We start from the raw sequence: 25,723 nt of genomic DNA, 5'->3' as shown, positions 1-25,723 counted from the left end.
AAAAAAAAAAATAGCGGTTACAATAGAGTAGATTTTTAATTATGAATGCTAGCAGCAGTGGGCAAGGAGAAGGGGATGGATGAGGAAGGGAAGATGAAATTGTTAACACACTGTTAAAGAACATAAAGGAGAATAAGGTGTTGATTCATAGAGAAAGGAAAAGAAGCATAAGTGGGAGAAGATAGGAACATTGGCCTTGCTTTTTGACGTAAGGGAAAACTGGCCATATACATCAGTTGTGAAAAAGTGCGTTGAAGATGGCAGGAGGAAGTTCTTCAGCTTTTTCTTGAAAGTAGCAGGACTTCAAATTCTGTGAAGACTGCTAGGCAGCTTGTTCCAGAGGCAGATAGCATCAACAGCAAAGGAGTTTGCCAGTGTTTTTGTTTTATGAACTGACACAGCTAGGATACTAGCTAAGTGAGACCTTGTGTTTTTATTCTGAATTTACGAAAGAGATATAATCTTTGAGGCTAGGTACTGGAGTGCTTGAACACCTGGGTCTCACTGTTTCTGCTTACATTTATGATCTTTTTTGATTTGCTTGGATAGCCAAGTGTGTTAACATGCTTCTTCCAGTATTCTGGGAGGAGAGCCTGCTCTAGATTGAATCAGTCTCACAGATTAACAACAAGAGCTAGTGAGATGGCCATACTCGATTGGGTTTTAAGCAGTTTCCGACATCCAGCTAGGTAAATAATGGAATGGTACCCACATCCTGCCATAGATGAATGCTACATAAATATTTAGAAAAAAATGTTATCACACTCGAATGTGAAATGAAGGGGTACGCAAATTCAGTCAGGAGGAGGAGGAGGAGGAGGAGGAGGTGGTGGTGGCGGCAGAATGAGATGAGGGGTCATGAGCGGTAGTGTCAGTAAGGGCATCAAAACTCTTATGACAATGCTGATGTTGTAGAGACACTGTATTCTCTTGCAATACATTTCTGTCCGTGTGAATGCTTCCAAGTCTCATTCTATGGAACCATTTGAGGAGGATGATTCTAGATCTTTGACTGATGAAATGCAAGTGCTTTCTTTTTATTTTGTATGGAGACCTTTAACATCTACATTCTAAAAAAAAATGTAAATTATTTATGAGTGTTTATCACTCATGAAGAAGACAAGGCCAAATTACATTTCTTTGCTATGTTAAGACAGTTTAACAATATAGCTGTCTTGTGAATAATAGTGAATTTTCTTTGTTTACACACCATGTGTATACAGACAGTATGGCACTTTAATAAACATGCTACAACTAACCACTATTTCTGTTTACTCTATCTTGCACATGATGTCTTTCAAGAAGCAATTCTCTCTCACAATAAGTAAACTATGATGATGTTTGTGTGCTTTATTTTTGTACACCACTCCTCTTTAGAAATAATCTCTCCCATGAGTCAGAGTGATACTATGTAAAATACCTTAAGAATACATAGTACTTGCAATTAGTGGTGCAAATGCAGGTACAGTAATCCATACTGTCACATCAGAGAAATACAGCAGTGAAAATAATTTTATATTTTCCACAGTTTCTGTAAAACTTTTTTGTATTATTGATATGTGTCACTTAGATTGACAATGACAGCTTTTACTTTTGATTCAGGGAAAACGTTGCTTGCCCGTGCTGTAGCACACCACACAGAATGTACATTCATCCGTGTTTCTGGTTCAGAGTTAGTTCAGAAATTTATTGGAGAAGGTTCTCGTATGGTTCGTGAATTGTTTGTAATGGCAAGGTAAGTTGTTTTGTGCAGTTTTGATTTGGTAATTTAGGCGAACAGAATATATGATGATTATTTTGTTTTTATTCTCCAGGGAGCATGCACCATCCATTATTTTCATGGATGAAATTGATTCAATTGGTTCCTCACGAATAGAATCGGGAAGCGGTGGAGACTCAGAAGTGCAGAGAACGATGTTGGAATTGTTAAATCAGTTAGATGGATTTGAAGCTACAAAAAATATCAAGGTATAATTTACACTGTGATGACTGTGAACATTTTCCATAACATATTTCACAATTCGGTGATGCTGACAAAGGAGAAAAATAGGTATAATAATCTTTATGAAGAGTATAGAGAATTAATGAAATCAGACTCAAAAAGGAAAACAGGCTTGGAGAAATAAAACGGGCAAAGGTGAAAGAGATATTGTTTAGTCAGGGTTGAGGGCAGGTGTGTGCTATAGGAACTAAGGCTAAGTAAATTACTAATAGATATAAGCAAAGTTATTGTTTCAGAAATAGGTGGGAGGAAATGACGAACAAAGAATTTTGGAAGGAAAGGAATGGAGTTTGTCTAGAGAAGTCACAGAAACTGTTCTGGGAAGAAATTACTTGCTTAAGAGTTCAGAAATATTATTGGAACATGTAACAAGAATCCAGGTTCTTGAGTCATGCTTTAGTTACATTCTGCAACAGGCACTGAGAATTTCCGGCCTGTCTTCCATATATTGACAGATTGTTTGTGGTTATTCTAACACTGAAACATTTTCAGCCATGATATAGAAGGTTTCTAAGTAGGATACCATGCCGTTATGTAAAAAGCTATACAGGAGAAATAAACATTGAGGCCATGGTTACAGTGGCCTCCTTTCACTATCGAGTAGACCCAGGAGGAGGCCACTGTAACCATGGCTGAAATGTTTGTTTCTCCAATACAGTTTCTTATGTTATGACCTGGTACCGCACATGAAAAACTTTTGTATCAACTTACTCTGGTTGCAGAAGCCCATGCAATTATATTTGCACTCGTATTGATAAGTGGAAAGTGTCCCAGCACCCCCACTTCCTACTTTCATCCTCCTTTTGATTTTTTAGGAACTGGCATGTGTTCTGGTTCATCCTCATCTCCACTTTCTTCTTGTTTCTCTGCCACCTCTACTTGCAAGACTTTATCAGTTGTAATGGACTGACAGAAGGCAATACTTTAGACACATTCAAAAGGCATAGAATCCAAGGTAGGAAATGTTATCTTCTTGACCCATTATTCACTGCCATTATTGAACTACACTTCCTTGCCGGCCAGCTTCTTGAAGCAGTTTGAGATTGTGCTTTTTTGCGTGGAATCCCACTGACTAAACGCCTAGCATCCCACATCATTAACTTTCTCATTGTAGTATTAAGACAGGCAGCCTCATCTGCACAAGAATTTTCCTGTATTTTCGTTTCAGGCATTTTATAGTACCTAGGTTGAGTGGCTGAAGGTGGCTTACATACGTGAGAGGAAGAAACAGTGTGTGTGTGTGTGTGTGTGTGTGTGTGTGTGTGTGTGTGTGTGTGTGTGTGTGTGTGTGTGTAATAGACTTAGATGCAAGACCTGTCCAATACATCCTTCCACCACCACCTACTCCAGTCCAGACACAAACATCACCTATCCCATCAAAGGCCAGGCTACTTGTGAAACCAGTCACGTGATCTACAAGCTAAGCTACAACAACTGTGCTGCATTCTATGTGGGCATGACAACCAACAAGCTCTCTGTCCGCATGAATGGTCGCCAAGAAACAAGTGGACCACTCTGTTGCAGAGCACATTGCCCACCACAACCTCCTTTATTTCAATGACTACTTCACAGGCTGTGCCATTTGGATTCTTCCCACCAACACCAGCTTTTCTGAATTGTGCTGATAGGAACTTTCCCTGCAACACATCTTATGTTCCCATAATCCTCCTGGCCTCAACCTTCTTTAGTAATTGTCCTCACCCATCCAGCCCCTTCCCTGTTATCATTCCAATACTACACAGCCCTCATTCCACCATCACACCCAGTCGTTTTACTTCTCTCCTTTTCTGCTAACCCCCTCTTCCCTGCCCTCTGGCTAACCTCCCAACTGCACATAGCTCCCCTACCCTCTCTCCACCTCATTCCTGTGTGCTCCCCAGCAGCACTTCACTGTCTCCCACCCCTAGCGACATACCCACCCCACCCCTCCCCGCCCCGCCCCAGCCACCTCCATATCCCCACCCAGTCGCCACTCGCAACGTGCACTGGTACTGCTGCTCGCAGTGTGGCTTCAGTTGCCAGAGACTGCAGTTTGTGTGTGTGTGTGTGTGTGTGTGTGTGTGTGTGTGTGTGGTTTATTTTTGATGAAAGCCTTGCTGCCCGAAACCTTACTTGTGACAAAAAACTTTTATCCATTCTGAATTTGGAACACTGTGACTATCTTGTTAAGGTTTCAGGAATTACTGCAACCAATTGCCATTTGTTCTTAAATTTTTATTTATTCATGACCAGTTTCGAATTGCCTGGCAATTCATCATCAGATGATATAATTTAGTTGGATTATTGTTGGGGTCAGGTATCTGTAGTAAATACAGAGATGAAAAAGTGAGCACTGTATGTGGGAAGAATATTAAGATTGTAAGATTAATTTGATGTTATTACTCACTGTTTTTATTCTTGTGGCAGGCCCTGCTCTGGTAAACATAATATATACTTACCAGTATTGTTAAATATCAAGTGAAAGAGGCACTTTTCCACCAATGGCGACTCCCACATACTTTACAAAATATAAACAAACCAAAGAGTGTGGCTGTTGTTATCTCCAAAGCGTTTTGTGGAGGCAGCGATTTTCTTTGCTCATTTTTCGTTTTTTGTGGCATTCGTAATAAAATATATTTTGAATTTGTGTTTGTTGTTGTGACATGTTATGTTTAAGTCAAGAAAATTAATTCCCTGTTGGGTTTGGTGTTCAACAGTAAACTGTATTTTGGAATGTATATTATTTAGTTTAGTGGCTAGATTTTCTATTGTGTTGTTGTTCCATTGTATAGTATCAATGTGTCATCAACATAGCGTCTGTAATAAATGACTTTGCCTTTTTCCATTGGTTTATCTTTAAAGAATTTGTTTTCCAGATAATTAATATAAATGTCAGCTAGGAGGCCAGCTAAGCTACTGGCCATTGCTAAACCGTCTTTCTGAATATAGATTTCGTTATTAAAGGAAAAGTAATTGTGAGACAACACTAATTCAAGCAAATCCATCAGTTTATGGATTTCTATGTTACTTCACTTTTTATGATGCAACAAGTTGTCTTTGATTATTTGGAGTGTTTCTGTTAGAGGTATGTTGGTGTACAGGTTTACTATGCCGAGGGATGTAAATTTTGCTGTTCAAAATTTACAGGAAACCCACCACATCAGGTGTTGTTATAAATAATACATAATGCCACCCAAATCAGCATAAATTAGCATTTTTCAGATCAGCACTCAACTGTGTAAACAAAATTCATGCTGAACCTGCTGTAAAAACCAAGGAAATAAACATTTTAAAAACAATAGCTCACAATAATGCTTATGACCCAACAATAGTTGACAAACCAGATGCAAAAATGAAAACTAAGCAAAAACCATCAACAATCCTTTCCTCAGCACCAGAAGAAACTAAATATGTCTGTATGCCTTTCCTTGGTAATGTATCACATCAACTTGCAAAACTATTTAAACCACACAAAGTCAAAATCAATTTCCACACAAACAACAAAATACAAAACAAAATAATTCACAACATTAAAACAACCAGCCCACTATATCACAAATCCGGTATATACAAATTAACTTGTGACAGCTGTTCTTGCTACTACATAGGACAGACAGGAAGAAATTTTGAAATCAGATACAAAGAGCACACTGAAACACTCTGTTTAAAAAATTTAAATACATCCACTTTTTCAGCCCATCTAGGCCAAAATAGTATTCAATCACAGATATAAAAACCAACCTCCACATTTTACACATTGAAGACAAAGGAATAAAAATGGACCTCTTGGAACAATTAGAAATTTTCAAACACCCCACACCATCTTAAATGAACAAATTGATTTAGCAAACAACCCATTCTTCCAAAATTTTGAAGTCCTTGAATTTGAGAAACTAATAAATACTGTACTCATCCACTCCCACTCCCACCTCACCCATACCACACCTAAACACCATCCTCTCTACCTCTTTTTTACACACACACACACACACACACACACACACACACACACTCTCTCTCTCTCTCTCTCTCTCTCTCTCTCTCTCTCTCTGCCCCCCTCCCACCCCACCCCACCCCATATATATACTATCCTGTTTATTGAGGATTGAGAAACATGTCTAACATAACTTCACTACCAGAAATATTGTCCTAAACACTTTGTTGTAGATTTTGTAAATAGCATAAGAAAATTTGCAGCATAAAAACATAATAATAATTTTTATAAAGAAACTAATGTAATAAATAAATATTTTTTTTTTACCTAGGTTTCGACAGATTTAAATCTGTCTTCTTCAGAAGGCGGCAGTATTACATTAATATGGAATGATGTATCATTGTCGTTTTTACAAATATCTGCATAGATCCATTAGTCCAAAATAAAATATAGCCCTGAAAATAGGGTTTGTCATGTAAATAAAAATTAGTACATGGATGTTGCAGAGCTCACAGCGACTCTGCAACATCCATGTACTAATTTTTATTTACATGACAAACCCTATTTTCAGGGCTATATTTTATTTTGGACTAATGGATCTATGCAGATATTTGTAAAAACGACAATGATACATCATTCCATATTAATGTAATACTGCCGCCTTCTGAAGAAGACAGATTTAAATCTGTCGAAACCTAGGTAAAGATGACTTTATCCATTGCAACTGGTCGGCTGTTTTTAGTCTAATTACATGGAACCGTTGCTGTTGCGCAGCTATGTTTAAAATACTGAAATAAATATTTTATTATGAATGCCACACAAAACGAAAAATGAGCAAAGAAAATCTCTGGATCAACAAAACTCTTTGGAGACAACAGCCACACTCTTTGGTTTGTTTGTATTTTGTAAACATATATTATGTTTTCCAAAGCAGTGCCTGCCACAAGAATGAAAACAGTGAGTAATACCATCAAATTAATCTTTCAGTCTTAATATTCTTCCCACATACAGTGCTCAATTTTTCATCTGTCTTTTTTAAAAAAAAGACTGTACCTTTCCACGGCTGATGTTAAGAGTATTTTTCGATGACTTTGCAGTGTCAGTGTTTATGCTTCCTGCCTCACCTTGAACACATTTATACACTAAATTGTGTTGGTTCTTGAACCTTTCGAGCCAACCATTGGATGGCTTGAAGTTAGTAAGTCCCACCTTTTGTGCAAAATATATTGCTTTAGCACAAACCACAATACCATCAACTGGCATATTCGAAGCATAATCCTGTTTTATCCACTTCAATAACATATTCTCCAGTTCTGAAAACGTACTGTTGCACTCAGGTTTTTGCTTATTCACTATTGTATTTAATGTTGATGGAGGAATGTTTAGTTTTCGTGCAATATCAACATGCTTCATGTGTCAGTTTTTGTGCACTTCCTGAATAATGCTCCGCTTTTCTTCTGCCATTAACTGCCTTTTTGTCCATGATGTATTGGTACACTGTTTGGAGGGAGGGGAAAAAAAAACAACAACCGCCATGGACTGAATACAACACAAACAAAGAACACAGGTTATTGTGTCATATGCTAATAAATATTTCGTTTAATATTTGGCTGCTACAATTTCACCCTCTGCCTCAATTGGTACCTGTTGATAGAAGTCATTTCTACCATAGCAAAGTTTCTGGCACTGAACAACACTGTTTCACTACACGTTTCCTCACTCTGTGGCTGCAGACATCATACTTGAAGAACTCTCGGCAGCAAAAATCACAATGTCCAAACACTACCTATACCATCAAATTTAAAACATTTTAACATGTGTTTAATACAATTCAGACTCTGACTTCAAAGATGTATATACTATGTGGGAAAATGTGGTAATGAGAGATGTACTTACGACGTTCCACTGTATGTCAGTTGTGTTCATATTTGTGTGTTGTCATTGGTGTGAGTGAATAGTTTTCTGGTGAAAAGGCATTGGCCTGGAATAACTAATACATTGTGAATGGCCTGTGCTGGAGTGGAGATACATTTTTTGATAAGAGTTACTAGAAACTTAAGTCACAGCCTTGACAGCTAGGCAACATATTAAATTCCATATGTGTGAGCATTGATTTAGAAAGAGTGACATAAGCTATTTAATTGTAGCAGAAATTCATTTGTCTGCAGGAAATGTGGTAGCCATTGATTTCATATCAGACATTATCACCAGGGCAATGTTAATGACATTACGTTGAAATAGTATTAGATGTAAGAAATCCTATTCAGCAATTTGTATTGATGGTATAAGCAATAGAATCCACTTAGTAAAAATAGGGAAAATTTGTGCTACAGGGTTGGTTTTGTTGCCTGAGCAGTCAGGAGTTCTCACAGCAGAGTAATAGTGGAGGTGCCAGTAAGTGGAGGAAGATCGACGATCTGTCCTGGTCATTTAATTGATTCTAGATGTATAAAAAAAACATGATTGTGTTGCCAGAGTTGGAAGTAAGGTGTCCAAATTGACTGAAAATATGCTGATAATGTCACAATACAAAATGTCCAAATGTTGTGTTCGAAGCGGAGTCTCTACGTGAGTGAATGCTGGGACTTAGGGAACTAAAGAACAGTAATGTACCATAACTGTTGCTAGATGTAATACGGCAAAGCTTTGCATTCACACACAAAAATTCAGTTTTTGTTACAGTCAAAGTTTGTCTTGCAATCATACCAATCTGAAAGCAGTAGTCACTCAAAATCTAAATAGATGTAATGCAGTGCTCTGATCTGTGAACTAAGTGATTTCACAGACCCACATTGACCTTTATGGTAAATTGTGAATGTGCTGCATTGCTAGTACAGGGAGATCTGTATCTGTTTCACACATTGCTCCTGTTTGCTACATGATTAAAAAACAGAATTTTGCTTCATCTCATAAGACAAACCTATTGTGAAAACTTCCCTTGCATAAGTTTCAATTTTGCTGAAAAGTAAAAATTACCCCCCTTTTGTCATCAGAGCTGTTGTTAAGTATGTTCAATGTTACCCGTGCTGTGAAGACTTGGCTTTTAATGAGCAGTGTTTCAATTATAGCATGGATGCTTACATTCTACACATCAGCATCCATAATGCGGTTAATGTGTCATTTTCCAAACTAGAAATGTTCTTTAAATGGAAAGAAATCATAAAATTGATGTTTTGTGGTGGTGCAGACTTAACTGTAGTTTTCGACGTTGTTTCTGTAAGTACTTTTACATGAGATTCAGAACTTTCAATTATGACAGAAGAGGTGGCACCAAGAAATGGATCACATGATTCAGGTAATAATTGCTTGGTTAGTTTTCACTGCTGATGGCTTTTGAAATCCAATTTATATTTTTATCCTCAATAGAAAATGCTGTGCTGACTTTGGATACTCAGTCACAACTTCATTATTGACAGATCAGTATATTATACATAAGTACAATAATGATACATAAAATCATTTTGGATTTCTTCAGGTCATAATGGCTACAAATAGAATTGATATTCTTGATCCTGCTCTCCTGCGTCCTGGACGTATTGACCGAAAGATTGAATTCCCACCACCAAATGAGGAGGCACGCCTGGACATATTAAAAATTCATTCAAGAAAAATGAATCTCACTAGAGGTATTTATCTACGGAAAATTGCAGAGCTGATGCCTGGTGCTTCAGGAGCAGAAGTTAAGGTAATAATGTGTTCAGTGTACACTCACTAAATTATTATTATTGTTATTATGTTTGTGTATGTAAGACTGTATATTTTCTCTCTTAATGTTTTAGGGTGTCTGTACAGAGGCAGGGATGTATGCTTTGAGGGAACGGAGAGTGCATGTGACACAAGAAGATTTTGAAATGGCTGTGGCCAAAGTCATGCAGAAGGACTCTGAGAAGAACATGTCAATTAAGAAATTGTGGAAATAAAATATTTTTACTTTGGAAAAAGTTCTAAAAATATACAGCTGCATGTACACAATTATATTTTTTTTTACTAATTATTGAATTCATTTGGTGCACTTTTTCCCTTTGGTTTTACTAATATTGCTTGCTTGAGTTACATCAAGCATTTTGCTGCGGCACTGCTGTGTTGTAGGAAAGTCTGGATCCCAGAAACCTATAAAAACAGTAGTGTAGTTTAGTACAACTTTCATAAAATATTTCATTATGAATTTATTTAGGATTTCAACAAGTACCTGGTGGTGTTTTAGCTCTTACAGGATATTTATCTCTGTGCCTTGAGCAATGATTCATGTGTTGTTTTTGTGCAGCTGCAGTGTCATCCTTCCCTGTTTCATAGTACTGAAATTTATGTTTAGTATAAAATGATTGAATTTTACAACAAAATAAAAAATCTAGGTTCAATAAATATTCATACCTTCTTGCATATATCACATTCCCAGCCCTCTAGTGCCTGCCTCTGGTCCTTTTTCCTTACAGCTCCACGTCTATATTTGTAATCTGGGCTTGTACTTGTTTTTATGGGTATTCTGTAACATACATCAACATAGAACAGATATGGGTGCAAAACATGTAAAAAAAACTGCTGTAGATCATTATCTAATCTTAAATAATAGACACTGCACATAGTGGTTAATATGCTATAATATTCTTATTGCTGTTGTTAAAAATGAAATAGAAGCAATTAAGCTATCCTAGCCTTGTCCATTGTAGCACAGCAAACAAGTGTGTTGACTTGTTTGCAATGAACTGTCAGGTCCATTGTTGCTACATCAAAAAATACAGAAAAATGATTCAAGAATATAAGTACAGAAATTCAATATTTGAAGCTGAAAAATTTGTGCCTCAATTCTTTGCTGCCCGTGCGGCATAAACTAAGTACTTAACCTGGAGACAAATAGCTATTGTCAGCATGAACGTATGAAATAATCAAGTTGTACAAGAACTGTTCACGTTATCAATATCTCTCTCCTCCCCCCCCCTTTCTTGTACGATATCACCCAAATAAGACTTCTGTTCTTTAATGTATATTTCATCATCAAGACTACTTCTTCTGGTAAGTAACTCTTCAGGAGAATTTTTGGCAACATGAGTGAACAATGCTTGCACATTAGACTACAGATATGGAATGCAGGCTTCAACAAAGACACACTTAAATTGCTTTTAAAAAAATCTGCCGAATGTTTTGAGAAATAATTTCTCGAAAAGTGAGGGGTTGCAGATTAGAACATGATTTTGAGCATAATTTAAAGGCACCTCAAATGTTCCCCTTAATTTATTTCTTACTTTGAGACAAGTCATTTCACAAAACTTTTGACTTTTCTCACCTTCAATTTTCATATTCTGTTCAGAACAATTTTACTGCCATGACATGTATTTTTCTTGTGTCTTTTGTTCTCAAAATACCGTACCAATGTAACTTTAAATGTGCAAACCAACTTTCTGGCAGTTCATTCACATATCAGCAGCTGTATGTGAAATTTTTCAGTTTTTCCTCAAATCATTAACAACATTTACTCAATTACAGTGATTACTTTAAAGGAATTTCTTTTTGCAGCACTCAGGTCAATTTGATGCTCCTTTTGCCCATGAAAATTTCTAAAAAACCCATTACATAATTTTAGGGAGCCTTGATTTCACTCCACTCACAGTTGTCTTATATGGAGCCCTATGGACAACATCAGTGCCACTCCAAACATTTGACCAAAAAGAAGTTACTGTATGGTCCACTTCTAGTTGTACAATATTTATTGCAATGTGACATCATGTCATTTTCAAGTTAGCATCTTGTAACGTATTAAAGCATTCTCATCCTTTTATGCAGTAACAAGTGACCTGATATTAGAAATTGTCCAGCAGTATTGACAATTTCAATGAATAAATTGCAGGATGATAAGTAAATAACATTTAAATGGGAAAGGAGCAATGTCCAGGTAATATATCACTTAGAGCAAATCTTACTAATTTTGTACAAAATGGGGATGGACGTAATGTTAGAGTATTGGCACAAGTCCTCCATTCCCATGTCTATTAGAGGCAGCTCACTGAATTTAGGATAAAGGACAAAAGAAGTAACCTGGATTGGCCAGATGCATTTCCATTTATACCGAAAACAAATACTATGCTGTGGGGAATTCTATGTATTCTGGGACTGCAGACAACTTTAAATATACAAAAATGTAGCTCCTTCAATATTATTTTTTTTTATGTTGGTTAAAACTGATTCCCTTCATAATAGACTTGTTAGAATCTTTTTCTGTTAATGAAAAACTATGGAAATAACAAACAGCATATTACACCACTTGGTCTTTTACATATTGCTACATCACACTTGACAATTATTCAACTTTTAGAGCGTCATAATACGGATGGCACTTTTTGTTCACGAATGGTTTCAAATCCTGTCAACTGTAAAATATTTTACCCTCAAATTTCAGTGACTCAGTATACACACTCCATGCAAATGACTGTTCTCTTTGTTCTAGATGTGACTGCCTGCTTTCTTTTTGTTTTGTAGAAAACATGTCTCTAATTGTTTGGGTACTTAAACATCATTTTGAGTTCAGCCAGCTTTGATCATAGTTGTGTTCTTTCTTGAAACTTTTGGATCTCAAAGTCTTCGACTATTGAATAGTGAAATAGGCAAGGGACTGTGTTCATTGTTTATGGTTACCGGCGGAATTGTCCAGTCTACAAACTGCTAGACACTGTACTGGCCGCATTTGACAGGTTTCAGGCAGCTGCCTTGGGCGATAGCTGTAGCACCTTATGTGCTAATGCCATTGCTTGGGAATTGTGGAGCTGCTGTGCCTCCTGATGTACAAAACTGGCCTCACCTGAGAGAGAATAGCAAACAATGGTTGGGGATTAGATTTCTAGTCAGAGGGTGAATGTGATGTTGACACCAGCATACAGTTTCCTATTGCTGAAAGTGCTTCTAAGCCAATAAGTAGTGCGGGTCACCTCAACTGATTTTTAAAAAGAGATCCAGTGGGGACTCTGAAAGCATTCCAGGGTATCGTCAAAGATGAGGTGGGGGCTCTGCTGGCAATTACAGAATGCCCTGCTAAATGGTGAACAGTGTTAGCCTCACTCAGAGGGTTATAATACAGCTTGCAATTTGCCAACTCCTCATGAGGACAGACTGGCCCTGTGGTGGGAATCATGGTGGATGGCCCAAACCAGATTGTCAGCAGAGTTTTGTCTATTCTGTAATGATATCCTGTGCAGATTTCTTGGCCTGGGTGAGGTCAAGCATGTAATATATTTCTGAAGCAGCTGCTCTGGTAGCAGTGTTTGCACATGAGTCTTTAGATTGGGAAGGCTGCTCCATATATGGCATAAGCCATATCACTTCAGGCAGGGGGGTTACCTTCATAGTCTCATATGTTATTGAATTTATCATATGTTAAAATTCAGGAGTATGTAAGAAACACATCTTTTTTTGTTTTCACGCACTGTGAACACTATTTTGAAGATGCGAATATTGGAAAATTTTTTAAAATGCTGTATTTCTCTAACAGTTCTAGATATTTTGTTAGAGTTTTTTATTTGAAAGATAACTGCTTTATGATTATAATGGTATCCTCCGTTTGGATTATCTGTCAAAGTTCTTTTACTGTTGCCTTTTGAATTTTTTTACAACTTACAGAGAAGTTAGATTTTTTTCTGTTTATCAGTTACCATATAAGTACTCTGTAAAAGAGAGCTTCCACTTTTAAGTTGGACAGGTTTTATTTTTAAAAAATTCTTTTAACTTTCAAGGGTAATGTATGTCTTCACTGAAGATGTTTCTTACTAATTTCTTTGTTACAATGTTTATTTCTATTGTCTTTGTTGCAGTTGTTTCTTTTCACTTTCACTGGTGCAAATATTTCTTACACTTTGTTGTAGTTTCTTTGTTGTGGTTGTTCATTGCAGGTTTCTGTATTGTAGTTGTTCAATGCTAATTTGTTTACTGAAGAGGTTTCTAAGAAATCTGAGACCATCCAGTGAGCTCTGTGCTATCATGAGGAATTTGCCAGTTGACACAGTTGCAGTGTGTTTTGTGAAAAGGACTATAAGTTTTTCATTTTAAGACTCTGTTTCAAAGTGAAGATGTTTCCATTGACGACTTTCAGTGTCCTAAATGTTTTGATAGAATAACAACAATGATAGTATCTGAACAAGGCGAAGCCTCCCATGGTGAAGATAATTCAGATTTTGCATCAACAAAGGAAGAATTAAATACCCTGAATCAGTCAATTACATGGGTAAGTATTAGTCTTGTTCAGAAACCGTGGTCACTGAAGTCAAGTCATCAGCTCTGTGTGTCAAGAAAGTGCAGAGAAATTACTGAAGGTATGGATGAATACACTACAGCAAAACTGACAACACTCCTCAAAGTAGAAATTCCATATTAAGAAGAAAATGAACCAAAGTACTCTTGCACCACTTGTCAGGAATTTTTCACAAATATCAATTCAGCTGGTGAATATTGTGCATGCTATAATGAAAAGGTGCAAGTTTTAACTATTATTCCAGAGACATTTTCAAATAAAACAATTTTGAACATGGTAGACAAATCAAGAAATGTGAGGTCTGTAAAAGGAGTCTTTGGAAGACCAGATCCCTAATATTGTCATCCTAAAGAGGCAGCTCAAGTTCAAATAGTGCAGTCATTTTATATGGATGATGAATGGGACTGTTCTTGCCAGAGAACCAACAAAAAAAGACACTATAACTGTAACAGCTGAATGTCTAAAAGTTGTGAAAGTGAAGAGGTATGTGACTTGCAGTATTAAAGAAACTTTTGCAATTTATAAGGGCAACTATACAACACCACACATTAAAAGATCAAAATTTTATGCATTATGACGTAAGTGGGAAGTTCCACACCCACCTAGAGATGTCTGTTTATGTGTGTACCGCGTGGTAACTTCTAAGAACTTACTGGAGCACATGGCATATGAAACCTTGGTTGGGAGTGTGAAGTCATTAGTAGTCTGTGACTTTAAGTGAGAGGTTTGTTTGTTCCAAGAATGTGGTGACTGCCCTAGAAAGGGAGGACAGTCTTAACAGACACTTGGCATGGAAGATGTAGTAGATAACTCTGTAGAAATTACATATGTGACAGGGAGGAAAATAAACTAATTAAGAAAACTGTTGCCTTTGACAGTTTCATTGATGAACCCGGTAAATGGTCAGTGAAAGCAGTAACACGTGAGCATCTGAAGAAATTGCAACAACACATTGCAGAAGTGAAAGGGTTTGTACAGGCTGAAGAACTGCGTTTAATGCTTCACCATGATTTTGCTGTGAACTGGTCTGTAATTCTCCCATAAAAAGTACAAGGGTATTGTTGGAGTAATGATCAGGTTTCAATTTTTACAGGTGTGATATATTTTCAAAACAATACCGCAAGTGTTGCAATTATAAGTGATGACACAGGGCATGACTCAGCACCTGCAAACAGGAGCAGAGAAGATCATCATTATTTCTGATGATGCTCCTAGTCATTTTAAAAATCGTTACCAGCTGTTTGAATTGAGTAAGTCGCTTGTGCTAACTGACTGGGTATACAGTGCTACTGGTCGCGGGAAGTGGCCTTGTGATGGTGTAGGTGGTCTGTTGAAGCACTATGCTACAAAACATGATCTTTCCATACCAAATGTAGCTGCAATTCAGAATGCTGAGGATTTTACAAGAGTTGTGAAATCTTACACATCCACAGCCTTCATTCTATTGTCCAAAGAGGAAATCTAAGAACTCCGTGAGCAGAAAAAAGAAGAATGGTCCAAACAAACTACTTCTGTGAAAGGAATTCCGAAGACACATTTCTGGACTCAAAGTGATGGGGGAACTCATATTGCATGCACTTTAAAGAGCAAGAAAGAAGAAATTTTGTTAGTTCAGCCAACAATTGTAAGTGCTCCAGTTCCTACTGGTTCAACTGGAAGGCATCACTCGATATCAAAGGAAGATACTGAAAAGTTGACTGGCTAGTTTCAGTACAAAACAGAGTGCACAGAAGTTGTATAAATTGAAACCTTTAAGTCTTTGGATCTTTCACATACATTTTGGAACCATCTAAAATGCTTGAAAAATGAATCTCTTAAACATCTTTCAAATCTAAAATTATGTTGAATAATACTAGGTTTTGATTTTTATGAGCCTGTTATGTGATAATGTGCCGTAATAAAACAAGTTTTATGTATGGCAAAAATCTGAATTGTTTATAAAACCTGTTCAATTTAAAAGTGGGGGCTCTCCTTTTCAGGGAATGTAGAACTATATGGTACTGATCAACAACAAAAAAATTATCTGCTCTGCATTGGCAGTCCTGAAAAAAAAATTTTTTTTATGTAAATTATAAAAAAAATTCAAACGGCAACAGTAAAAGAACTTTGACAGATATGTCCAAATGGAGGATTTATTTGTAATCACAAAGCAATTATCTTTCAAATATAGAAAAGCCAACTAAATATCTAGAACTGTTCCAGATATACAGCATTTTAAAATTTTTTCCAAAATTCCCATCTTCAAAATGGCATGCGCAGTGTCATTTTTGGAGGGTTGTATCTCGGAGTAGAAGACAAAAAAATGTGTGTTCCTTACTTAGTCCTTCATTTTAACATATGCTAAATTCAATAACATCTGAGACTATGAGAGTAAGATTTTTTCCTAACCTGCCTGAATTGATAAGCACTATGCCATATGCTATCAACTGTAAGCTACATGCAGATGACATGTAGTTATTATAAAGGGGAATAGATACCATTATAGGTCAGAAAAAATCAAATCCAACATTAAAGTGGTATAGAATTGTTTAGGGTAAGCTCATGAGTGACAAAAACTGATCAGTAATTATGCACACAGAAGACTTTAACAGGGAATTGGTTGAAACCAGAAATACAAAAATCAGTTAAATATTGAAGTCAGAATGGAGTTTATACTGAAAGAGTAGACTGTGTAGCAATGACAGTGATGTGTTTATGTTGTAAGCTACAACATTATGTCCAAGGAGACCAATTTCGACAGAATATGATATGATCTGGGAGAAGATAGCACCAAAGGAGAGCTTAAAATAAAGAGTTTACTTTTTCTATCATTCATCCACACGAATTACCAAAGTGGTAAAACACTTCAAAACAACTGTGGAAAAAATATCACACACATTCTTTATCATAGTTACAGGGGAAGATTTTGGTCTGTCACCTGTAGGTTGGGAAACATGAACTTAAAATGGGAAGCTAAGAATAACATGACTGTGCTATACATCTTATTTAATGCAGTTAGCGAGAGGTCACCAGCAGGGGAGTTTTATTGGATCAACTATCGTCCAAAATGCCTTACATTTTGATCCAGTGAATGCAGATTGGATCAAAGAACACATGCTTAGTATACCATCTCACACAGACAAGGTATAGCATTCATGTGATCCAAGGCTGGGGAAAAAAAAAATGAATTTAACTATAGCATGTTTAGCCACAGGGTGATCCTCATCATGCCTTGGTGCACGGCCAGCACATCTTGGCACAGTGTTACACCGTCCGGGTTATCTGGATACTTCCCACTAACACCAACCTGTCAGAACTCCGGAGATGGGAACTTGCCCTTCAGCATATCCTCTCTTCTCGCTATCCGCCAGGCCTCAATCTCCGCTAATTTCAATCTGCCGCCGCTCATACCTCACCTGTCTTTCAACATCATCTTTGCCTCTGTATTTCCGTCCCAACTGACATCTCTGCCCAAACTCTTTGCCTTTACAAATGTCTGCTTGTGTCTGTGTATGTGTGGATGGATATGTGTGTGTGTGCGAGTGTATACCTGTCCTTTTTTCCCCCTAAGGTAAGTCTTTCCGCTCCCGGGATTGGAATGACTCCTTACCCTCTCCCTTAAAACCCATATCCTTTTGTCTTTCCTTCTCCTTCCCTCTTTCCTGACGAGGCAACCGTTGGTTGCGAAAGCTAGAGTTTTGTGTGTATGTTTGTGTTTATTTGTGTGTCTATCGACCTGCCAGCGCTTTTGTTGGGTAAGTCTTTTTGAAATGTAAACTGATGTAGATTTCTTGAAGAGAAGACATAATTTGATTATATTTATAAAGACCAAATAGCTCTCGCATAGAGAAAACGGCTTCTAAATCCACCAGTTGTCTAGAAAACAGTTTGATGTCTTCTTTCATGAGTATCAGAGAGACTTTCATACAGTTAAGCACTCTCACCCAGGACACTCAATATATGCATATGGAATATCCAGGAAGATATGCTTTTGGACTGAAGACTTACTTAATAACAAACAAAATTTAGATTATTAATTTTAAAGGAGAACTATCATCACAAGTGAAGGTAGGTCCACTGTACCTCATGTTGATGTGATATGGTGTGAAAGGTATTCCAGTACTGAATGACACTATCCAACTACCATCATTAAAGTGGCCCTTTGCCAATATTATTTATTCTAATTCAAGTTCAAATAGGATGGACAGGTCAACAGAGAATTTCCAAAACCGTGTTCCTACTTTGGTATGAAGAGCCATAGGAAATGAAAATTATTTACTTGAACGTGGCATGTTATACTATAAAATATTGATTATTAATTCATTTGCAGTCCTTTTTCACCCTATTTTGTTGCCACTAATAGACTACGTAAACTTACTCATTTGCAACTTCTAGATAATATAGCTCGGGAGTAATATTGATCACAATAACATACTCTGTACCTCTTGCTGTTGCTACTAGTTTTGGAAGTAGAAGAAACAGCAGCTTCTTCATAACACGTGTTGCTTCTTTCTCTGGGATATGAAAGATGTATTAAACTTCTTTGCATTTCCTTCCTTGAATGTGATGCAAAATACCCAAATCAATTATTCAAAATTTCTTTCTCTCAGTGCAGCTTTTCTCTGATTCATTTCACCAGTTCTTACACAGGTGGAGCATTGCATTTAATGACTCAAATTATATTTTAACATAAACTGAAGAACTTGTTCCTTTGCAATAATGTCTTAGCACTTTAGGAGTAAGTTACCAAGTCAGTTTAAAACAGAGCCCAGTTTCAATAACTTTTTTCTTCAGGATGTTCTTATACCATCTCAGGTTCATGCATATAACATTATAATGGGTCAATGTAGGTGCCTTATTGATGCTGCAGCATACAGAATGAAGCAACCACCCAGGAAAACATTCAAGTCTCCTACCTAATAATTCGACCAATTCACAGAAGTTTAAAATACACTCGTGCTAGTCCTTCGCTTAAACTATGGGCAGCCCTTGTGTCAGAATATAAAATGCAGTCAGTTACAAGGAGCAGGAAGCCATGTCCTTAACATTAGAACTGTCAAAGCTGTTAGAATGACTGTTTAAAAAAATTCTGTCTATGACAATATTTTTTGTTCATCAACTTTGAAATAATGTTACTAATTTATTTTCAAAACAGACTCCACAGCATAAATTACAGATCTGTAGTTACGCTCATTGCTTTTATTCCTCACTGTATACCTAGAAATTATTTCTTTGCTCAGTTATGCTGCACATGACAGTGACATGCCATACTTAAAGTGCTTTGTCATGATACAGATATTCAAAATAATTCACAAATTGTCAGACAAGGAAGCAGTATGTATAGTATCTATAGCAAGTTTCAGTAGTGAAACTGAACTACAAGTAAGAACTAGTTTTGATTAATATATTCAAGACAGTGCTGAATCAAGTGAAAGTAGTTGTGAAGTGACCAGAGAAGTTACTCTACAGATTATTACACCAGTAGACAAACTCCTCCGTGAAAACCATGTATCATTCATGGACAGATATAAAAGAATGGTGAATGAACTTGGATGACCACAAAAGAAAAATATTTTATGCTAAACAGCAGAGGCAAACAACTTGTGAAATTCACAGCACTGCTACTTCTGTTGGCTGTTTGTAGATTACTTAATGCTAAAATATAAACAGTTGTCCACAAAGGCGGAAGCCTATAGTTGGTGCATCTCTCTTTGTGATCTGGACGCATTCATTGCAGTTCTCTGTGTCCATGGCTTATTTTGCGTCAGTGAAATCTAAAAAGATAGCTTGAGGTCAGAAACCTGTTGACCAACAGTTCTTCCTCTAAACAATGTAAAGGGATACACTTAGAGACATTGTAAAGTTTTTACACTTTAATACCTGGGAAAAAAGGTTAATAAAACTCTTAAGCAGAGCACTTTTCTTTGGTGCCAAAAGTCTGAAATTGTGTCACCAAAAATTGTTCCCTGCTTCACAGACTGGGACGAAACAGCTCATGAAGAACTCTGAGGTCTTCCAGTAACTGTGGAAATTTAAAATAAAATTTTATATGGAGTGGATGTACTGAACCAGGTGACAACAAAATTTTCCGTGAAAGCAACTTCATAGAGATGGCTAGTATAATTGCTTTGTAATATATTAGAATTCTCTATAATAAATGCATGGATTCTTTATAGAGCAGTTCTAAGGGAAGGTATCAGCAGTTTCTGCAACAACTCAGAAAAAAATTAAGAGATGAACACATGAAAAGTAGATGTCAAAAAATATTTCCTACAATCAGCAAAGGACGAAATAATGAAGATGAAGCAGCATGTAGAAAACTTAAAAAAGCAGTTCAGATGTGTCAACATACAAAAAAAAAATGGCTGAATGCATGTGACCTGTAAGAAACTTGTGTGTGTACAAAAGGAATCTCTGTGGAATGCTTTGTTTGCTTTCATGTCTCCTGATTAGAAGGAAACACAACTTTATTTTCTCTTGTATCCTTATCCCAAAATGACTCCATTCATAAATATGAAATCTATAAATGAATGTAATATATATCTTCAGTTTGGATGATATTTTCACAAACAATCAATCACTTTTTACACTTAAAAATGTGTTAAAACAGAGACGTGGACAAGTTGTCATTGTGATCGATTTGACACTGCCAAAATTTTAGATGTATAAAAAGTCCCAGTGTTCCAGTTTTAAAGGAGTACTGTACTGCAAATACACAAGTGTATAAGAACAACTTCTTCTGTTCACAGCTCAACAAAAGTAGCCCATGGTTTTGCGAGATTCATATGTCGCAGTTTCCTGTCTCTAACACCCTACCACAAGTTTTCTCGCTAGTATATCACTTTATTTATTTGTTTATGCATTTACTTAACCAAAGAAGACCATGTCCTTCACCACTCTCTTACACCTAACCAGACTTGTTCAATGAGTTAATGTTACAATTTTGCACAGAACATAAGTAATACATATGAGTAATAGTAATTACTACTATTACTATTACTACTGCTGTTACATCAGAGTTAAGAAATGCCAGTCTTATTTTAACATAGTGTTAACACTAGAAGCACAGATGGTACTATTTGCCACATGGCACAATTTTTGCCCTTTCCTCCTAATTGTTTTTGAGGGTGGATGAAAGTCCATTATTTCACAACCTAGTTAATTTCGGAAAAAAAAAAAAACTGACACTATAAATTCTGTAGTTTTTGAGAAAAAAATATACCTAGAACTGCTGATGGGACATTTTTGTCCAACTGAATAATCTAGAAACTGCCAATTGCTACACATTATTGGTAGCCTTGACTGTGTCAGCTGCTGCAAAGCAGATATGAAACTGAGTGCAGCATCTTTTTACAGAACAGAACTCTTTATACATGTAAAACAAACAGATACCATGCAGTAGAGCAGCGTGGATTGTCCTTGCAGACTCACAGACGACCAGACGTTACCTTTGATTAATAATGCTGAAGAAGTTGAATCCAACGGAGAAGATATAGACAGTAATTCAACTGATTTTCATTGTTATACTACAAAACATTATGATGAATCGCCATGTGTACGTAGTAATGTGAAACGAAGGAGAAAAAAAATTTCTGAGATTTCAAATTGTTTTATTGATTAATCTGTTAACCAACCTCACTTCCATTGTCATATTCACAAGTGCACTGAAGCAGAGGTGCATCATCATTGGGAGGTGAAGAACTGTCATTACTGTTAGAACAGCTTGAAACATTTCTTGCAGTTCTTTATGGCAGGGATGCCAATAAATTGGAAGGAATAGAAGTGGAATTTTTTTGTCAGAGAAATGCAGAATACAAATACTAACAAAGAGATAGAGGGGCTGGCCAGTACTTACCTCAGCTCAGTACAGCCGATAGTTACAAAAAACAGAACAGAAAATTTACATTCCTAGCTTTCGGAACTTTGTTCCTTCATCAGGGAGGAGAGAGGGGAAAAAAGGGAAGAAGGGAAAGTGGATTCAGTTACAACCCAGGTTATGAAGCAACAGGGAAAGGTAAACAGGGAGGGTAGTAAGGATGGAGGCATGGTCGTCAGAGTGAAGCCAAAGATATTCTACTGTAAGTACTGTGCCAGCTTCAAACCAAAGAGGATGCATACAGAAGTAAAGAGGTATATAGTATAAAGATAAACACAACTATGTAGGAAGAAAAGGTGCGTGAATGGCTAAAGAGGAGAGGGAAAAAGGAGAAGACCGGAAAGTAAATGGAAGTGAGGTTGATTAACGTAGGTTCAGTCCAGGGGAATGGCGGGATGAAAGGATGTGTTGGAGTGCAAGTTCCCATCTCTGGAGTTCCGAGGGACTGGTGTTGGGTGGGAGAAACCAATGACACATACAGCGTAGCAGGTTCCTGGGTCCCTAGAATTATGCTGGAGGGCATGCTCTGCTACTGGGTATTGGACATCTCCTAGGCGGACAGTTCGTCTGTGCCTCGGAACTGCAGAGATGGGAACTTGCACTCCAACACATCCTTTCATCCCGCCATCCCCCTGGACTGAACCTACGTTAACCAACCTCACTTCCATTTACTTTCCGGTCTTCTCCTTTTTCCCTCTCCTCTTTAGCCATTCACGCACCTTTTCTTCCTACATAGTTGTGTTTATCTTTATACTATATACCTCTTTACTTCTGTATGCATCCTCTTTGGTTTGAAGCTGGCACAGTACTTACAGTAGAATATCTTTGGCTTCACTCTGACGACCATGCCTCCATCCTTACTACCCTCCCTGTTTACCTTTCCCTGTTGCTTCATAACCTGGGTTGTAACTGAATCCACTTTCCCTTCTTCCCTTTTTTCCCCTCTCTCCTCCCTGATGAAGGAACAAAGCTCTGAAAGCTAGGAATGTAAATTTTCTGTTCTGTTTTGTGTAACTATCGGCTGTACTGAGCTGAGGTAAGTACTGGCCAGCCCCTCTATCTCTTTGTTAGTATTTGTTCCACATGTCACCTAATCACTTCAGGGGAATCATAATTTACCTCATGTTTGATTTGTTGTTGGGTTTGACTTGTGGTTGACATGATTGGAGCAATTAAAAATGATAAGCTTGCTCTCACATCAGACATATACAAGAGAGCCATAGCAAGCTGTAAAAACATGCACAGTCCTTGTCCGTACATTTGCGTAGATGAGCAGTAATTTTTGTCCAAGAGAAGATGTCAGGTCACTCATTTCATGGCTTCAAAACCTTACAAGTATGTACAAAATTGTTAAGGGTTTTGTGGCCACTCGTTGACAAACTGCCTGTTTGCATCTGTCTCAGGTTCTTTGGCCGTCATTTGTTTGATGCTTTTTCTGATGTTTCGCCAGCACAAGTGGCTGGCATTGTCATAGATTCACTCTCCAGTGCAGGTGGTAGACTGGAGTCGAGCTTGTAGCTGTAGATAATATGTACCTGGTGCACTAGTATCCAAGGGCTTTTCCATAGTTATTTTCAGTACGATTTTCCTCTTGCTATCCGGTCCTTTGCTGCAACACGGGAATCCAGGATCCATTCACCCTGAGGCTTTCTTCTTTCTTGTTGAAGCTAATCTTATGTTGTGTATTTCTACAGCTTCTCTGAACAAGCGGCATGATAGCTCTTCTCTACAGCCAGAACTTCCATGTCAGTGAATTTTACTGTGTCAGGGTGTCTACATGGACAAGGAAAAATAATTCCCGGATTTTTCCTGGATTTCCTGGTTGAAAATACACTTTCTCCCAGGTGAAAATACACATTTTCCGTGTTAAGTAACAGCATACTTTTTCTCAGCACTTATTAATCCTTTTATGGTTTATGGTTTTATACACCAGCGTAGAATTTCCCGGCACTTTAAAAAATGAAACTCAGGGGGAAAAAAACACGTTTTGGAAAGATCTTTGATGTACAGCAACATATACACTGCATATTTCCGTGTTACGAAGGTATAAATTCAAATTCCAGCAAACACCACATGTTACTTTCCGAAACATTAACATCGAGATTGCGATGCGCTTTTGTCAGCCAGTCACAGCTCATGTCACCTGATCTCGCCAGCTGATGACAGCATTTGACACATGATGTAGTCAGCCAATAGCAAGATCACTCTTAAGTAGCGCAAACACACAAATAAGAAAAATTAATGGCTTAAATTAATGTATAATTGTTGCTACAAGAAAAGCATAGCTATCATATATAATATTTGTCTCTAAGATTAATAAGCTGCAAGAGAAGATAAGCTTCCACATATATTGTTGATCTTTTTTGTGCATCATACATCACATAAATGTGCCAGTAAAATTTTTGAATAACGACGTAACTGTCTGATCTTCTGGGCTCGAAATTCTTCATATGGTCGTCCCCAAGGAGTTGATTTTTAAATGAGAGTCAAACGCTCTGTGATTTAAGAAATTTGTCGTACACTCTCATAGTTTATCTTACATAAAAGGAAATTTACTTTGAAAGTAACGTTTTTCAAAGCAATATTCGCAATATTTTTCCGTGACCTATTAGAAAGGTACGTTTCAGCAGTTGCCAGAAAGCGCCAGATAACAGGCGTCACTGCACTTGCGCAGCTACGATGATGCAGGAAGCCCGCATGTTCGTACGTGTGAAACATTAAAAGATCTTGCATTAAAATGAATCTGATGTAAAAAACTGTCATGTCATGCTCATTGGAGGCAATTTGTTGTTACGAAGCACTGCGCAGTCTTCCTAAAGCCTTTGACACACTTTGCAGTTGGCAGACGCTTGTATGAGCACTGTGTTTTGATGTTGTTTATGGCGCATTTTCTTTGCGACTTAAGTTTTATTTTCGTTTTTTTTCTCTCGTTCATGTTTTGTTGTTGCAGTATTATTCTGCAGAAGTGGGATACAGTAAATTTTTTTGTTAGAGTATTGGTTCTTACCAGTCAAAATCACAAAAATTTAACTGAAAACTAAAACACTGAAAAATTCCCGAAACTCAAAATGATTCCCGGGTTTTTCCCATTTTTCTCCCGGATGAAAAAATTCCTGGGTTTTTCCCAGATCTCCCGGGTCGTAGACACCCTGCTGTGTGGTCAGCCTCATACAGCACATGCTCTACTACCATGGCCAATTTCTCCACATGCCCCATCTTCAATGCCACTTATGTTCTGTGATCCTGGTGTTCTCTGATTGTCCAGTCATTCCAATAAACTTTTCCACATTTTGCATAGTATGCAGTATATTTCTGACATTGCAAGTGGGTCCCTTTCCTCCTTTGCCGACCTGAGACACTCTTTGATCTTCTTTGTCAGTTTATAAATAGTCTTTATGCCATGTTTGTGCCGATTCTGTCCATCACTCTGGAAATGTATTCAGAAAGGCCATGCCCGACATTTCTTTTTCTGATGTGACACTTTGCCAAGTGTTGACGAGGCACGATTAATATGCTTGTAACATGAGCAAGACGAATATGTGAGCTGCAGCACTTCAGACATGAGACTTAACACTGGAAAGCATTCTGAGGAACAATGGGTACTCCATCAGTTATATAAGAAGTGTAACAGAGTCAAAGAACCTTGCTCGTTACAATCAACAAAGTTGGAAGGGAAGTGCCCGAGTGTATGAAGAAAGCTTGTGAGAAAGTATGCAAAAC

At 37.3% G+C, this 25,723-nt stretch overlaps 2 protein-coding genes across 2 annotated transcripts in view; one reads left to right on the top strand and one right to left on the bottom strand.

Annotated features, from left to right (window-relative positions):
- Positions 1–10,277, top strand: part of LOC126175932 (26S proteasome regulatory subunit 8) — a 48,062-nt gene extending 37,785 nt beyond the window's left edge. The window contains exons 5-8 of the mRNA XM_049923010.1: positions 1,603–1,735; positions 1,815–1,968; positions 9,391–9,600; positions 9,695–10,277. Coding sequence (XP_049778967.1) covers positions 1,603–1,735; positions 1,815–1,968; positions 9,391–9,600; positions 9,695–9,835 — 638 coding nt within the window. The 3' untranslated portion in view covers positions 9,836–10,277. The remainder of the gene's footprint in view (positions 1–1,602; positions 1,736–1,814; positions 1,969–9,390; positions 9,601–9,694) is intronic.
- The window catches only part of LOC126175931 (uncharacterized), a 103,274-nt gene continuing 87,326 nt past the window's right edge, over positions 9,776–25,723 (bottom strand). Inside the window, exons 6-7 of the mRNA XM_049923009.1 lie at positions 10,287–10,398; positions 9,776–10,210 (exon numbers count right to left, since the gene is read on the bottom strand). Of these exons, the coding sequence (XP_049778966.1) occupies positions 10,094–10,210; positions 10,287–10,398 (229 nt within the window). The 3' untranslated portion in view covers positions 9,776–10,093. The remainder of the gene's footprint in view (positions 10,211–10,286; positions 10,399–25,723) is intronic.

Source organism: Schistocerca cancellata, chromosome 3, assembly GCF_023864275.1.
Source record: "Schistocerca cancellata isolate TAMUIC-IGC-003103 chromosome 3, iqSchCanc2.1, whole genome shotgun sequence".
NCBI lineage: Eukaryota > Metazoa > Arthropoda > Insecta > Orthoptera > Acrididae > Schistocerca > Schistocerca cancellata.
Note: the sequence above shows the minus strand (reverse complement) of the source record. Positions and strands in the feature narration are given on the sequence as shown.